General features: G+C 41.1%; 1 protein-coding gene and 1 long non-coding RNA gene across 2 annotated transcripts in view; one reads left to right on the top strand and one right to left on the bottom strand.

The window, feature by feature from the left end:
• Positions 1 to 8,154: 8,154 nt before the first annotated feature.
• LOC146823136 (uncharacterized) lies at positions 8,155 to 10,312 on the bottom strand. Its single transcript, XR_014962140.1, has 2 exons — positions 10,191 to 10,312; positions 8,155 to 8,933 (listed from the first exon to the last, which is right to left on the bottom strand). It is a non-coding gene; the product is annotated as an uncharacterized LOC146823136 (long non-coding RNA).
• Positions 10,058 to 17,986, top strand: part of HUS1 (HUS1 checkpoint clamp component) — a 210,935-nt gene continuing 203,006 nt past the window's right edge. Inside the window, exon 1 of the mRNA XM_085607393.1 lies at positions 10,058 to 10,253. Coding sequence (XP_085463519.1) covers positions 10,202 to 10,253 — 52 coding nt within the window. The 5' untranslated portion in view covers positions 10,058 to 10,201. The remainder of the gene's footprint in view (positions 10,254 to 17,986) is intronic.

The raw sequence follows: 17,986 nt of genomic DNA, 5'->3' as shown, positions 1-17,986 counted from the left end.
CGGCCCCCGCGAAGCGGGGGCCGCGAGGCGTTATGTGCCTGCGGGGGAAGGGGCCGGGAAGAGGAGACAGCTGCTGAGGCCGCCAAGCAGCCTGGTCCTCGCAGTCCCGGACTAGAAAGTACGAAGATAAAAATCACCCCCACTCAGCACAGCGTCCACAATGTCCACGGTAAGATATTCAGGATAGCCTCCAGTGATCAGCAGCAAGAGCCCAGGTGTGGTGAAGACAAAGGCGAGCCTACGAGCGGCACCCGCGAAGCGGGGGCCGCGAGGCGTTATGTGCCTGCGGGGGGAGGGGCCGGGAAGAGGAGACAGCTGCTGAGGCCACAAAGCAGCCTGGTCCTCGCAGTCCCGGACTAGAAAGTACGAAGATAAAAATCACCCCCACTCAGCACAGCGTCCACAATGTCCACGGTAAGATATTCAGGATAGCCTCCAGTGATCAGCAGCAAGAGCCCAGGTGTGGTGAAGACAAAGGCGAGCCTACGAGCGGCGTGAATCTTTTCTACATTAGACTTGTTTTCACTATGACCTTCTATTGTTTCAGACGTTACTTTAAATGAAACTATTAAAGTTAATGCACTCCACAGAAGCATTAGTAATCCTGTACAACTGAAACACACCTTGCACCATCTTCGAAGTAACACACATGTAGATTTTGTACCTTCTGTGTTTGCCATTTCAGAAAATGATCAGTGTCTTTTGACTTAGCCTTGTCTACTCACAACTAGTTTTGTCTACACCCAAGGCTCTAGGCGCCTACTTGGTTCTTTTCTAATATGTCTCTTATTCAATATTTTTCAAATTTTATCTTCTGGAACACCTTGGTTCCCTCAATTTGGCATTTGATCGTCTTTTACTTTAATCTCACAGTCTTGGTTCAGAATTTCCTGAACATCCGTCTCTTCTCCGATGTCGGACAAGATAACTCTCAGGATTTCCGAATCTTCGTCTTCTTCAACCTCTTCTGGTATAGTCACACCTAGACTTCCTTGGCTGTCAGCTTCCTCTTATGTTTCAGGAAGTGCCACGTATGTCCATTCTGGTGACTTATACTTCTGGTTGGATTTCTTAGTCCGTTTTTCCTTCTTCAAGGATGTCTGATCAGTGTCTTTTGATTTCTCTTGGCTAGACACCTCATTCACTTGTTCCGCTCTAGATTAATTTATTCGTGTCAGTCGATATCTCAATCTCTTTATCTTGTTTGACCAGACTTCCTCATTTGCTGGTCTTTTCAACTTACTTCCCTTTTCACTTCTTTCAGTTCTCCATGCTCTTTTCCTCAGAACTCGACCTTCTTGTACTTCTTCGTCACTGTCTTCAGATTCAGTTCCACCTTGAATCTTACCTTCAGTAGATTCTTTCTCCACAACTTTCCGTTTTTCTATCTAATTTTATCCCTCCTCGTGTTTTTACCACGCAATCTTCCTGCTGACTGACTGCCCCTTCTTCTACCTGGATGTGTGGTTTCCCTACACCTCCTCGGGGTTCTTCCGCAACAATCTTTCCCTCTCTCTCTGTATCTTGTACCTCACCATCTACTTCTGTGATTTCAGGTGGAATTTCTCTCATTTTTTCATGTGGAGCTTGTTTATCGAAAATGTCTTTAACAGTCTCTTCACTGTTTTCTTTTACTCTTTCATGCACTTGTACTTGTTCATTATCTGACTCTGAGCTAGTGTCAGAAATCTCCAATCTTCTTCTCAATGGTAGATTTTCTGGTGTTATAACTGGACTTGAGTCTAACTCCCTCCTTTCAGGAGTTGGTCTTGTTCTTGTTTCTTCTGAATCTGACTCGGAACTGGTATCAGATTCTTCAAAGTATTCTCCTTCACTGTTATTCGCTGGATTAGGAAATCGCAGGGTATGACTAACATGAATCCAATTCTTTACTCCTGCACATTTCACAGCTGTTGTCGTGGTCAAAATTACTTGCCGTGGTTTAACCCACCGTGGGACCAATTTCTTCTTTTGTGCACTTTAACTCTCACCCAGTCTCCTGGACTGAGGTCATGAGCTGATTTTCTCTCAAGAGTGGTTGCATCCGATCCAACCTTATGAAACACAGAATGAACGGAATCAGCCAACCCCTTGCAATAATCTAATACCAAGTCATCAGATATAGGCAGTAGTTTGTTGACAGGAATGAAAACATGTATCATTGCCCTCCCCATTACTATTTCATGGGGACTCAATCCAGTATTTCTATCAGGGATAGATCTAATAGTCATGAGCACTAGAGGCAAGACATCAGGCCATTTCAAACCTGTGGCTAAACACATTTTTCCTAATCTATTTTTAATCGTGCCATTCACTTGTTCCACCACCCCAGAAGCCTCTGGGCGATAGGCACAATGCAGTTTCTGCTGTACATGCAATGCTTCACAAATCAATTTCATGATGAAAATGCTTTCCTCTATCTGAGTCGATCGTGACTGGAAAACCAAATCTGAGAATGAATTCTCTCATTAGTAGTTTTACTAGTTATTCCATCACTCCTCCTAGTTGGGTATGCCTCCACCCATCGTGAAAATATGCAAACTACCACTAAAACATACATCAGTCTGTTACAGGGGGGCATTTCAATGAAGTCAATCTGCATTCTGGTGAAAGGCCCGCCTTCTCGTCCTATCATTCCTAAGCTCACCACTGTCTTCCTTCCAGGATTGTATTGCTGACATATAAGGCATCTCTGACATAGGCTCTCAGCTACGAGTCTAAACTTTGCATTATACCATGTCTGTTTGAAAAGCCTAATCATAGCATCCCTTCCTACATGGGTTTGTCCATGATACATCCGTACCATGGTAGAGACCATGCTATCAGGCATTACTGGTCTTCCATCCCGATAAACCCAAAAGTGATCTGTTTCTCTGGGTGCACATCCTGATTTTATCCACTGTTTCCTTTCCTCATCTCCTGCTTCTTCTTGTAACTGCCTCACCTCCTCCCATGTATTCACAGTGTTAGTAAAAAGCAAGGGACATGAATTCATTTCCTTTTCCCTTCCTCGATTAACTGAATTCTGATTTAATGCGCAATATTGTGCCATGTCATTTGCAAACTCGTTCCCTGCCGATATATAATCAGCAGTCTTTGAGTGTGCAGCACATTTTACTACTGCCAATTGCTTAGGCAGCTGTATCGCCTCAAGCAATTTTCCAACCACTTCAGCATTCCTATAGGAGTTCCACTCGATGTCAAAAACCCTCTTTGGGACCAAATTTGCCCAAAGTCATGCACCACACCGAAGCCATACTGACTATCGGTGATCACAGTAACTCTCAGATTCTTTCCCAACTTACACACTCTTGTTAATGCAAATAATTCAGCAACCTGGGCTGATTTTACTCCTTTTAAACAAGATGCTTGCAGCACAACTGCTACAGTACATACTGCGTACGCTGCACTCAAAATTCCCTCGTCTGTTCTCAAGCATGACCCATCCACAAACATTACATAGTCACTTTTTTTCAGAGGTACATCTTTTATATCAGGGCGTGGCTTAGTACAAAAATCAAGCACTTCCAGACAATCATGATCCACATCATCCCCAACTTCCACATTCTCAGCATCAGGTAACAATGTTGAAGGGTTCACATTTAGACATCTCACAAGGCTCACATTCGTTGCACCTAAAATGACTTTCTCATACTTAGACGACTATGCGTCATAAACTGAGTGCGACTCCTAGTTAAAAGGATCGCCACGTCATGAGGCACAAACACTCTCACTGGATATCCCATCACAATTCCTTCACTCTGTTCCAGGCTCTTACAGGTAGCTGCAACAGCTTTCAAACAACCAGGTAATGTCACAGCTACAGGATCTAATATAGCCGAAAAATATGCAACTGGTCATCTCAATTTTCCATGTTTCTGTACTAGTACAGAAAGCGCAGATCCATTTCTTTCGCTGCAATAAAGCTCAAACTCTTTTTCTTAGTCAGGCATGCCAAGAGCTGGGGCTTCACACAACCCATCTCTCAATTGTTTAAAAGCCTTCAACTCCTCTTTATTCAATTCAATGGGGTCTTTTACATCACTCTTTGTCAAACGTACCAGAGGTTTTGCAATCAGTGAGAAATTACTGATCCACTGACGGCAGTAACCAACCATTCCAAGAAACATTCTCACCTCTCTTTGGGTCATTGGACCTCTCATTCCTTTAATTATCCTGATTTTATCTGCAGTCACTTTTCTCAGTCCTTTTTCAATTTTATGGCCTACGTATTGTACTTCTTTTTGACAAAATTGTAGCTTTGATGGGAATACTTTAAGTCCTCCATCGGCTAAATGATTCAGCAATGCAACAGTATCCACTACGCAGGCTTCTCGCGTTCTCGATGCTACCAGTAGGTCATCGATATATTGGACTAATACCGAACTTTCGGGCATTTTTAAATCTTCTAGTGACTTCTTTAGAATCTGATTAAATATCGATGGACTTTCTGTATACCCCTGTGGGATTCGGAACCATGCCAAAGTTCGTTTGCCAAACCGGAACGCAAAAATCTGCTGGCTGTCAGGGTGCAATAGAATGGAAAAGAAAGCATGGCACAGGTCAATTACTGTGTACCATTCTGCATCATGTGGAATCTGGTATAGAATCACAGAAGGGTTTGGAACAATGGGACAACATGATACAACAATTTTATTCACTTTTCTCAGGTCTTGCACTATCCTGAAAGTTCAATTAGGCTTTTTCAGACCCATAATCAGTGAATTACATGGGCTGCTCATTATTTCTCTCAAAATACCTTGTTCAATCATTTTGTCTATTATGGGAGTAACCCCTGCAATTATTTCGGGCGTCAATTTATACTGCAGAATATTTGGATAACTTATTCCTTCTTTGAAAGTGATTTTTACAGGGTCTACATTTTTCATTAATCCCATATCTTCTCCTGTGAAATCCCATACCTCCGCTTTCACTGTTCTCTTTAATTCCTGAGGCAGTTCCTCTGGGTCAAATACAGCAAATGCCTCAGTAACCTCAGGGTCCATATTGGCTATTGTCATTTTGTACAATACATCCTCATCAGGAGTCTCAAAGGCTATGCCATCTGGAGTACAGAAAATCGTGCAATTCATCTTACACAGCAAGTCCCTTCCTAACAAATTTACAGGACTGGTATCACACACAACGAAACAGTGCATGTCTGAAAATGTTCCTATCTTAACTTTAACTGGTTCAGTAAGGTACGTTTTTATCTGTCTGTTTGAGACTCCAACTACTTGGATTGTGTCGTCCGAGAGAGGAAGATTTTTAACGTCAGCTGATCTAACAGTTGAACAAGTAGCACCAGTATCTACTAGGAAAGTAATGTTTTCATCATTTATCTTTTCATCCACAAAAGGGTCTGTCTGGTCTACTTCAAGAGTTGCGCCAAGTACGCACTCTTCTTCCTCTCCTCAGCACAGTCTCTTCTGACTCATTCTCATCACGTTGCAGCCAATACTGTGAAACAGCACTAGCGCGCGGCAGCTTAGTTACCTGTTCTTCGGTGTAGAATCCTGTTTCATTACTGTATCTCTGAGAGTTTACACTTTGTGGAAAAGGCGGTTTTGGAACCTGACACTGTTGGGCAACAACCTGCTGCTGTCGTTGTCATTGACAACTCACCTCATTCTGCACCTGTGAATTTAATGATGCATTATCGCCATTAGCACTTGGGGGTGATTAACACTCGGATTTCCAATGCCCTATCTTTCCGCAGTTATGACATGGCCACTTCTTTTTGGCTTCTTCTATACTAATCTGTCCTTTTCCTTTCCCAATATTGGTTTTTTGTTTCATATTGCTCATGCCATTTGCCTGTTCAATCAGTTGGGCTTCTTGTCTTTCTGCCACTTTAACCTGAGCCCACATGGCCTTCTCTTTTAGCTTACGTTGCTTGGCTTCAATCTCATCATTAAAATACTTTGAAAGTCTCAATACTTCGTCTATCTTTTTATTTTGCCAATCCACAGTATGCTGTTTAATCATTTCATTTACTTCAGGTCTCAACCTGTACACAAACCGATATACAAAATGACTTAAATCTTTCTCACTCAAATTTTCATCACCACTGTATTGTTTAAAAGCCAATAACAATCTCTCATAATAAGCATGTACAGATTATTTTACTTCTTGAGGAGTTCTATCAATCTTTACCCAATCAGTTTCTTTTGGAGGTACTTTATTTTTCAGAAAGGTAACTACCTGTTCATATTTTCTCATTACCTCTGGATCAGGGGCACCTGTTTTAGGATCTCTAGGGTATTCCTGAGTAGGCCAACCAATTGTAATCTTACATTCTGCCAATAGATCTGCTGGCACAATTATGTCAAACAGACTGTTCAAATCAATCCACAGTACTTTTGATAATTTGACAAACCTATCTACCTGCCTATACCATTCCACCGGCTTCTCGCGAAGACGGGGGGGGGGGAAGTCATTTGTAAATGATAAAATGTCTTGTCTAGTCCAAGGAACATGCACATAGCCTCCTCCTGGGATCTCCCTCATGGGACACTCAGTTACCACTTTCTCCTTTTCTCTTACTGGGAAAGCTGCAAATGTTTTGTCTGATACATCGTCTCATTTCCGAAACCACCTGCTCTTCCATTTATCTACATCGCCTCATTTTCATAGTAGAACAATTAGGTCTTTAATTAGCATCATTCTTCCTGCGGTATTCAAATTCTCAATGTCTTTTTCAGAAAAATCTACTCTGTATGGTTTCTGTAATGATTTTATTTTCTCAAAATTGATACCCATTTCACTCGCCACTTCTTCCAATTTTTCATGCAAGTTTCTCGCTACTCCTGCTTCTGCTGACCCCTCCTTTACAATTTTTATCGGAAAACTTTCTCTTGCGCTCTCTTTTACTCAAAATCTGTTAGCAACGACATAAAAACACCACCGTTGTCCGCTTTGCTAAACCAAAGAAATAGTTTTGACCTTTTATACAAGAATTCCGTATTTCTCGAGAACAGCGCTTACCTCTGCCCTACCACGGAATTATTCCACTCGCCGATAAAGTAGCACTTCCCTCTACCTTACCCGTCAAACAAGCATTAGCTAACCGTTTCTCTAGAGATAAAACACATGTGGAGACTACACTGCTCCTGAGAATTAAGGCCAGAGTTTCACGATAAAACCGAATGCTATTTAACTTACACACGTTCATACGGAAAATGTAGTCCATTTACACAAGAATCCTGTATTTCTCGAGAGCAGCGCTTACCTCTGCCCTTCCACAGAATTATTGCATTTGTTGATAAAGTAGCACTTCCCACTACTTTACCCTTCTTACAAGCTTAGGGGACACCTATTACCTCTCCAGTGATAAGCGTAATCAGAGCTCACAATTGACTCCTGTTCTAAAGACCGAAATTTCACAGGTGGCCTTCGCTATCCATACACCTACTTTCACACAGAAAATCCCTACCGATAACACACGACGATGTTACCAATTCGAACCCAGACAATGCGTTGTGCGACTCCAATCGTCACACGTTTTCTACCGTGTACCTACAGGAAAACAAGACAATAAACCGTGCGACTTCACTTGCCACACGTTTTCCCCGTGTACCTACAGGGCATCCAACTTCCTACATCCCAGAAGTCTTCAGAAACAACATAAAACGCCACGTGTCTCAACATTGAATGTTAGAACATAAATCAATAATCAATCAAACATCCGCAAAAATCAAAATCAATAAGCAATAATCACCAAACCAATGCAATAAAACCATCAATCTGCTACCAGAAAACTGATACAGCGCGAAAAGGGCAAATTTACATATCCTCCCTGCGTCACAGATCCATCACCTACACAAGCTCATTCACGCAGGCATTCATTGGTAGGGCCCATAACACCAATATTCATATGTCTCACTCGAATCCGCACGCAGGAGGGGAAAATGAGTAATGCGCTGGACATGTGGGGGGGTACCTTATTACCTATAGGGAAGGAACATTTTATTACAGAATATACATTTTTACATTAACCCCTGTAGAATCCTAACCTTAACATCAAGGCACTCCACCACTTGGTTGACGGATCAATTAGTTGGACTGGTTGATGGTGATTTAGAACCAGCTAAAACACATTAAAGCTTTGGAATCGTTTCAGTGACTTACTTAAAGAACCACAAACTCATTCTCTGTTAATCAATATGTAGTTTATCTAATTTTGTGCTTTTAGTTGCATATTTTAGCATTTCTGTCAACAAAGTTCCAATTTAATTAATCAACACAATTTTGCATGACATTTATATTTACCTATTCTTGCTATTGGGGTCGTTCCTCTAATTCTATTAGCTCTGCATAATTCAAATCTCTTTTGATAAATCGTCCAAATCGAATGCAGGATAAGATTCAAAATGTCCGAAAAGTTGCTTTGCTCAGCACAGCATAGTCCCAAAGGTATCCAAAGGACCAACCAATCGTGCAAGCAAGTCGATCACGCAAATTCGGGACACCCCTCTGGAACGCACTCACTCCTCCCTCGGGACACACTTAGCTAACCCCTCCCTATTCTACTACCCTTTTTATAATAAAATTCTGGGCAACATGAAACATTTATGGAGCTGAGAAGTATTATGATTGGTCCATCTGGCAAATTTTGTAATTTCGTCCAGTTTTCCCACTGTCTTGGGTTCCCAGAGAATTCGCCTGGTCATATCCTCAGTTTATGTCATGCTCGTGCAACAAAGTTAAATCTTCATCATAGGTGACTATTGTTTGTCCGGGTGGTTTTACTGACTGAAATCTGGCAGTCCTCCATGTTCCTATCCTTGACCAGGAACACTGTGCTCTGAATTGAGGATGCCTGGAGATCTTCGGAGCCATCCGAGACTGCGCAGTAGACATCGCGCTCACAAGACGGTGGCCACTTCCGAACTCCATTTTGTATGCCATGGCTTGGTAGGCCCAAATGCCAACTTAAGCAAAACAAACACAAAAGAATAATTAATATGTGGAAATGAAGATTCTAATGTTAAACCCACACTAATCCCTTTATATATTAGTAAATTTCCTAGCTTATAGCGACATTTGAAGCAATAATACTCACCATTTGGCTCCAACAGGAAAGCAAACGTCACTAAAGCAACATAAATCATGCAATTTTCTATCACCACAGCTTCTATTGTTAATAGGCGTACAAAAATGAGTTATTAAGTTATTGTGCCATGAAAATAGCAATAAGTCCTACGTGTTATTTGTGTTTACCAAAAATGCACGTTGTTGATTCGTTTATCACAGCACGCAGTTAATTTAAATTAATGTATAAATTGATTACGTCATTAGTATTTTTCATGCAAAATAGAGAAGGTATACAACATTTTGCTTTACCTGCTCCATCAACATTATGCCGTAACTTCTCCACTAGTGAGAAGTGAACATGCGCACATGATGTGCCTGCTGTAACTACAGTCCGGCAAAAACAGAGCCCGATAGAGACCCGTTTCGAGGCCCCCTTTAAAAAACTGCCGGTGCCCACTTAAAGCCCTGGCTCTAACTGTACTATACCTGTGCTCTGTGCTGCATCTATGCTTTACCTGTGGTCTGTCCTTGGTTGCTCTGTGCTAAATCTGTGTTGTCTGCTATCCCTGTGGTGTTGCATTCACATTGACAAGGCCAATAGCCCGGGCACTGCCGAGACCTATTGGCTTTGCCAATGCTTGTTGGATTTAGACTTCTTATTTTCAGAATAGTCAACTCTCCATCTTTTCTCCTGTCTTCGACAGCATTGCGAAGCAGGTGGCAGAAATGATTGGTCAATACTCAATATGGATGCGTTTTGGCTAGAAAAAAAGTCAACAAAATGTTCAGTGTACATTTAAAACAGCACTCGTATATGGGGCGGTATACATAATTTGGTTAAAACGGGTAACTCCCTAGCTACTTTCAATACCGATAATCGTTCATTCTCTGTACCCCAGCCTGACTGCGCGCGAGGGAAACAATAAACTGTGAACACCCTGTCACCCTCCTCCGACAGCGGCTGCACAACTAAGGGAACCAATCACAATCCAGAGCTAGCAATGCGCCCTTCCTATTCGTAGAGCCTGTGTGAGAGGCGGGGCCATAGGTGGATGGAGGAACGAACACGCGCGTTTCCATAGACAGCGTTCTTTTACGTAACGTATCTTGTTCTTTTCGCTCGCACCCCAATAATGTTAAATAGTTTTGCTTACTTGAAGTCGCCATGAGGTTCCGTTCTAAGATTGTGGACGTCAGCTGCCTGAACCATTTTACGCGTAAGTTTCGTGGAACGGATGTTCATCATAAACATTGGAGAGGGACAACCGTCTCAGTCAGACATAGAGAGGGGACTATGGGGTTCTGTGTTTCCTGGTCACGTGATGCATTCAACAAAGTCCGGGAACCGCACACACAGCACAACGTTGTTACTTCCCCAGGCCAGTGCTAAAAGTTGAGGGATCCCGGTTCCGCAACTATTTCGGAGGTGCTTCTTGTATGCGGCCGACCCAGACAAACATACTGAATGTGTTCTGGTGTCGGTTTTCCTACACCTTGATACATCCAGGCGTGCAACTGGATAGCTCTAAAGTTTCACTCACGGAATAAGACTAGTTAGACTAGTTAGTGGCTGCCGAGTGAAACGTTCACTCGTACCAGCGTAAGTTTGACTCACGCGTGTTTGCAAGCTATATACTGAGTGTTATTTATAAGCAGATGCACAAACACAGATATTTTCGGTAAACAACCAGGTGGCGAAAAAAAGTAGAGAACAGAGTACATTAAACACCAAGACATAATTTGCGGGAGCGGAGGCCTGGGTCTGACTTGGTTTTAAAGGAACTAGCCGAACCATCCAAACATGTTGGTATGTAAATGGTACAACAAACACTAAATCAAGCTAAGACAAAACATTCCTAAACGTGTTCTTATAATGCGGAAGTGTACCACCTTAATACATTAGATTTTATCACATCATTGAGCGCCATATACCCAGGGCTGGCGCTAGGCATGGACTGGGTAGCTACACAGGGCCTCCCAACATAGGGTTCCGCACCAGCGCGACACAAGGTCTGGGCAGCACACCGGTCCTCTTGTGCACCCTGCCGATCCAATTGGTGAAAACACTAGAAAACAACGGCGGATACTCAAAACCTTACCCCTTACCTCCCACACAGTTCCATAAATAAGAAGTTGGTGCACTCCTTCCTCTGTATCAGCCATTTATTGGTAGTGCTGCTTCAGCAGATGATACATAGAAACACACAATCTCGAAATGTGCACCCAACCATTAACGAATTCCTAGTCCAAAAGTATTGAGATATTATTTTAAATTGGATTCCTTTATTTCATTCCATCAAAATAGCCAACGTGTTTCGTTCAATGAACTTGAACTTCTGCAGGGCTCTTTATGATAAATAATTATTGATTTGTGCAGTGATCCAATCCAATGAGTCAATTGTCAACAGTCATGGCCGAAATGATAAAGTCATCCCAAATTCCAATGGCGGGGAGTCTACCCTAATGTAGACACTTAAATCACTGCACAAATCAATAATTATTTATCAGAATGTTTTTATCATTACACCATTTCACTTTCTGTTACAGCTTTCCATTTCTGTAATCAATAACCATATAAGTGATATCCGTTATGTAATTTATTACTCCCTTATCGGAATTTTGAAGACTTGAGAGTTCTATACCTGCATACTTGCGAACCCTACTGATTTCGGTGGTAAGCCACTGTATTTTATTTTCCGCAGTCCTACTGCCTGCTGGTTTTTGCCTGCCACCCTGCTGCTTTTATGCAACTATGGCAGGCAGATGCCAGTTCCTGCAAGGCGTCCTGGAACAATTTTCAGAGTTGGGGTGCTGCTATCAATGTTACATCACTGAAGTCGGAGAAATTGTGAAAAATTCAAAGCGCCACACAAATAAGTGATGCCCATTCAGCAGAAGAGTGGTAAGGGTGTAAGAATGTAGCTGGTGGTGCATTTTGGAATATATGGTTGCAAATATTTTACTAAAATATGGTGTGGTAGTGCATTGTGATTTACAGATACCACTTTTGCACTGACATGCCGTTTTAGTGATACAACTATGTTATGCACAAATGATAATATGAGGAAATCCACTTTCTACAAATATTTATAATTTCCTCATCACCAAGTAATGTATCTTGATCCTTTTAAAATCTTTGTTTCCATCACACTTCAGAATTACAAAAAAAGTGCTTAATTTGTGCTTTCCTAACTAGTGATACATTTTGAAATATTTGTAAAGTTCTTTTACAGATATTTACATTTTGTTGTGTGTTAGAAAAATACCTTAAAACTAGCAACAATGTCTCAACCGGATTCAATGAGGAAGGCAAATACATATGTATATGTACACGACTTTACAAAAAGGAAAGAGGGAGACGCATGGTAGTTTGGTCAAAAGTGCTCATGGCATAATTTATTGGAATCACAGTTTATACAGAACAGTTATATCAGCACTGTGAGCATAAATTGCGAAGGCAACCCTCTTTTTCTGTAATATAGGTTTTTATGCTTTTTTAATGTATACGCATTTGGTTGTGTCGGAGAAATGAATTGTTCTGTCTGATGTTTTTTAATTTTTTATGATCATAATAAACTGTCCAACTATGATTTAAAATACATCTTTATATTTTTTACAACTATTCCTTACTTCTAATGTGAATTTATGTTTTGGTGATACGGGATGACTACACTGTGTGGATGAGAGTGAAGTGTTTGATTCCACCATAGAGGAAGTTTGTTTTCTGACTTGGGTCTACTTGGTGCTCTACCTCTTTGGGTGTAAGGAGCCCCTCTCTGCTTTAAGGCTCTTTTTCTTTGCAGTCGGAGAAAGAAAAGTAAACACTAGTGTCAAATTAAAAGAATAAGCAGCAATTTGTCAGATAACATAGCCTGACTTTTGACCCCTGTCTTTGAATGCACAGCAAATGTGACAAGATACAAACAAAATTTAAAAGCCTCTTTAATTATTATTCACCTGCTAAACATCACAGTGCCGGCCTTTAAAAATCAAATCACCCACTTGCTATGGCAGAGTCAGATTTTATGAGGTTGAGCTATTTTTAGCACCTACTCTTCCATTCAAGTGAACTTAGGCTGGAAGGAACAGGTGTTCTGTTCATTCAGAAAGTGAATGAGCAATAAAGAGACCTTTAGAGGACAAAAGTCAAATGTCAGTTTGTCTTTTTACTAATTGTGTCTTATCTAATCCTTAAAAATGGTGTTTACTTTTTTTCGTCCTATTACAGTTAGAGGTTTTTGTCAAGTGAGCTGTCTGACAATCATTGTGAAATGACAGGCTGTAGGTTGCGAATGAAGTGAATAGTACTTTTCATTATTTCAAAATATATCAGGAATTACGAAATAATTATTTTTTTGTAATTCAGAAGTGTGATGCAAACAAAGGTGTAAATAGGAGCAAAACAAATCAGGACACTTTACTTGGTGTTGTGCAAACGACAAATATTTGCAGAAAATCGATTTCCAAACATTATACACTATATCGTTTTATCAGTAAAGCCACATGTCAGTTGAACATGTTGTGGCCACTTCAATGTAAAATCTGGTGATTGCAAATAAGTGTGCTACCATTTCATGCTTCGGTTATATATTTATTAAAAGTGATAGTTTTTAAACATATTTGAGAAACATTCCTACCCCCGCCCTGATGACAATGCCATTAATAAACTAAGAGGCAAATCAGCGGTCATGTGTATCCTATATGTGGCTAGATTTGTATTGTATATGGAGCAAACGTTTAGTCTATTAAGTCAAGTAAAAGTGTTTTTTGTACAGCAGACATGCTGAACTAGCATATTTAAAGGTGCTGTTGTGTTAAAGAAGAAAATTGCAGCTCAGTAAATTAAAATATTTGCCCACGATCACAAAATTTAAACCAGTTTATTGGTCAAGAGCATTGTAATTAGGTCAAGTAGATTATTTAAGTCACTAGACCTGCAGGTCTAGTAACAGTTTTATGATTTTTCGAGGCCTTCCATGGCTATTGTTGGGGTGCAGCAGCACCTCTACTTCCAGTACCTATGATTCCTGTTCTCAAGCAATAAAAACATTTAACCAGCACCCAGTGCAGCTCAGGATTAAAGGACCTGGAAAAGGAGTCTCATGAAAATGTGTGGCTAATTAAGTTGCAGTTTGTTTTTTTGTACTTCTCAGATTTGAATATTCCTCTTTCATTGCGCACAAGGGACAACAGCGCTGTACTACAAACTTTATTTTTTGCTTAATGCTCGCTTTAGTCAACCTGCTTGCAGTCAGGGTTGTCTTTGTGGCTGCATAACTGGTCTGTCTGCAGGAATATCCTCCGGTCGTGAGTCACCTAGGTGCCACATGTGTAAAGTTAATAACTACCTGTACAGCTGGAGGAACACCCTGTCCTGCAACAAAAAACGTAATGCATGGCCTCACCCTTCCCCCATTTCTTTCTGTCTAATGCTTTTTCTCCCCATCCTCTCTTTTAGTCACTTTTTCTATATAACATTTTCCTTCTCCTCTAAACGCTCCCTCCAGTACTCACTTCTGGCTGTCTTCTTTCCACCCCTCCTGTTCACCCTCAATTTTCCACACACTCCTGTTCACCTTTAATTTTCCATTGGACTTGCTGCCTATTTTTCGCAGCCTTCTAAGTTTTCTTGCAGCCCATTTTACTCAATTGTCAGACTCTTCATTTGTGCGCCTTTCAGTTCCCACTTCCTTTTCCGCTCTTTCGTCTGTTCCCTTTTTCTATTGCACTTCCCTTGTATGTCTATCTTCTTGCTTACCACTCCCTCTTCTCTCATCCCTTTTACTTTTTCTTCCATTCCTCCGTTTCTTCCCTCATTTATTGTAATCCTCTTTCTGGTTCATGTTTCTCTCTCATCAGAACCCTCAAACTTCATATCTCCATATTACACTCATTAAGTTCCCATCTTTTCCTCCCCTCATATCCCTTTCGTCCCTTACTTCCTTTTTCTTTCCCTTCTCCCATTACTTCCTTCTTTTCCTCTGCTATACTCTTCAGTCAAAAGCCATTAACTATTGAACTACAGTACTTACTTCAGGGTGTGTGAAGCTAGAGACCAACAAGCGTCTGAGAGTATTGAGATGTTTGGAAAACGTCACACTTGACGACCCTAAGACACACTGGATAAATAACATTGTAAAGAAAAAACAAGGACAAACCTGGAGACTACACATTGTTAGTGAATAGAGATGGGTAGAAATGGGATCGTGGGTCCTCCTGTATCAGTGAGCTGCAGTAAAATAAATTAGAGTTTAGCTTAGCCATCAAACCTCTGTGAAGATGGCATTCGCATCAGTCTTTCCTTGCGATCAGATGTAGGTCACATGTCATGTGAGGACTTTTCCTGTAATGTCATGTCATGGTTAGGCTAAATGGTACGTAATTACATTTTCTGTGACGTAATCATTATGCAGATGTTTGATACCTGAGAAATCCTACTTTTGGTTAGAGAATGTTGCAAGTGTGTACGTGCTGTTTCACAATAAAGCTGCAAAACATTTCTACCTTAGGCAGTTTGCCTGACCTCTGAAGAGTCTCTGTGATTGGTTGTATTGCCTGAGACAAGGATGCAACAGACTGCATCATAATAGCAACAAAGACCTTAAATGTTTGACTGTTTAGTAGTTCAGCTGTAGAATGTGGATAGAAGAAATGCATATTTGTGGGAGTTTATTTGTAAAGCGTGTGCTCCTTTTTTTTTGTAATCTTTATTTTGCGATTTTTAAAAAACAAAGCACACTATAATGTTACATTTTACAAACTATTGTTTCACAATTCTTCCTCCCCAATCGTCTGCAATGACATGTTTTTGGTAATGGTTGCCCGTAGTATGGCTCCTACTTAATGGTCTTAAGTGACTGCCTCCGCTTAGAGAGTCCTTTTGTTACATAGCAAGTAAACCTCTAGATATTTCCTTAGTCTTAGAGATATCGCTATTGTGTTATGTTTAAAAAGTGATAGTTTTTAAACATATTTTGGAAACATTCCTACCCCCGCCCTGATGACAATGCAATGAATAAACTAAGAGGCAAATCAGTGGTCATGTGTATCCTATATGTGGCTAGATTTGTATTATATATGGAGCAAACGTTAGTCAAGCAAAAGTGTTTTTTGTACAGCAGACATGCTGTACTAGCATATTTAAAGGTGCTGTCGTGTTAAAGAAGAAAATAGCAGCTCAGTAAATTAAAATATTTGCCCACGATCACAAAATTTAAGCCAGTTTATTGGTCAAGAGCATTATAATTAGGGCTCCCGGTTTTATGGTATTTATTTTTTTGCCATTTCCGTCTGTATTTATCCATATTTATTTTTTGGGCTTTTTTTCTGTATTTATCCATATTTATTTTTGCCACAAGCAAAAGGCGACGCTACAGCTAGTATTTTTCCACATTTATTTACACCATACTGCCCCACTGAGAGAAACTCGCACTGCCTTCAGCACAACTCAATTGTGCTGCGACTAAATTCAAATTATGCACTAGACAACAGTAAAATGCTGTCTGAAAAAAAATGAATAACACCCTGGAAAAAGCAAACACTCATAGGGAATGCAAGAATAAGCAAAGCATGTGAACTGTAATCAGAAAAAAACATGGTTACCTTAACGGTTTTAAACTCATTATTCAGAAATCAGTAAGTGATTTTGCCTGAAAAGTTCAAGACATGGCTACAGGACCAGGAAGGGACCCCTTTCAATGTCCATTGCTTATATCCTTTCAAAATGTATGCAGTTTGGTTTAAAAAAGACCACATCCCCAAACACAGAGCCGCATTTTATAAGCTAAAATAATTAAAAAGTTGAAAACGATCATATTAAACGTTTCCACTCTACCCATCAACCAGGTATTGCAGTCCCTTTAGGAATGGCGCACTTACCCACCCTGAGAAAACATTGTTGTTCAAAGAAAGAAGATAAAAAGAAAGTAGCGCTTTCACTGGCAAACTCTGTAAAGTGGCGCTAATGTGTGTGGGTGTAAATAACAGTCTGACCTGTCTGCTGTCCACTCTGTATTGCTTTATTTAGGTATTTAACTATTTTTTCTCTCCATTCCGAGGTTTTTCTTTTCAATAGAAAACAGTCAGAAAATGAGGACATTTACAGCCAAAGTGTTCAGCCTTTTTTGGATCAATTTCACAGGGGAACAAATAAAGAAAAGGAGAGGCAAGAGAGAGTACCTTAAGAGCTGCCTCTTGAAATCAGCACGTAAGCAGGAGCGAGACAGAGACAGAAAGAGGTGGAGGAATAAAGAGAGAGGGCAGCTGCCAGAGGCAGATCAGGAGTAGTGGACACGGTCCTTGCCATGAAGGAAAAGAGACAGCGTTTATTTTTTCTCCGTTCTCTGCCCTTCCCAGAACGGCTGAGCCTTCCTGCAGCATAACAAAAGGCAGAGGGCGGGTGGCCTCTGACTCCAGGCAGGTCAAGTGCAGGGCCATTAGGTAGCGCTTTCGCGTGCTAATGGCCCTGCGATAACAGAAGGGAGAGGGGAAATTCCTTTGTCCCCTCGTCCCCCCCACCCTTGTCCCCCGTGTCCCCCCCACTCCAAAATCTGGGGGGGATATATCCCCCGCGTCCCCCACACTTCCTACGCCCATGCAGACGAGCCTGTTGTGTATAATGACTTGAGTGGTCTGTGTAGTGGAAGAGGCGGTAGAGCTGTGAGTGCCGGACGCACGCTACAGATAACGCAGTAACTGTGCAATAACCAAACAAAGCACAGTAACCCAACAATAACCAAACCAAACCGTGATGGAGCAAAGAGGCTACAACCAGTTGTCTGCAAATACATTCTGCCAAAACTATGCATGACCTGACACAATTAGTAAAGCAGTGACATGTCATTGGTACCTGCCCAAACGTCTGTGCTAGCATCCAGAAGATGGGGAAAGCTCAGACTCTCACTGACCGTGAACTGAGGAGAAGCTCGTGGCACCCCAAACTCTGCGTTTA

This window comes from Triturus cristatus, chromosome 5_2 (genome assembly GCF_964204655.1).
Source record: "Triturus cristatus chromosome 5_2, aTriCri1.1, whole genome shotgun sequence".
NCBI classification, from domain to species: Eukaryota; Metazoa; Chordata; class Amphibia; order Caudata; family Salamandridae; genus Triturus; species Triturus cristatus.
This window is presented reverse-complemented; position numbering and strand designations above follow the sequence as displayed.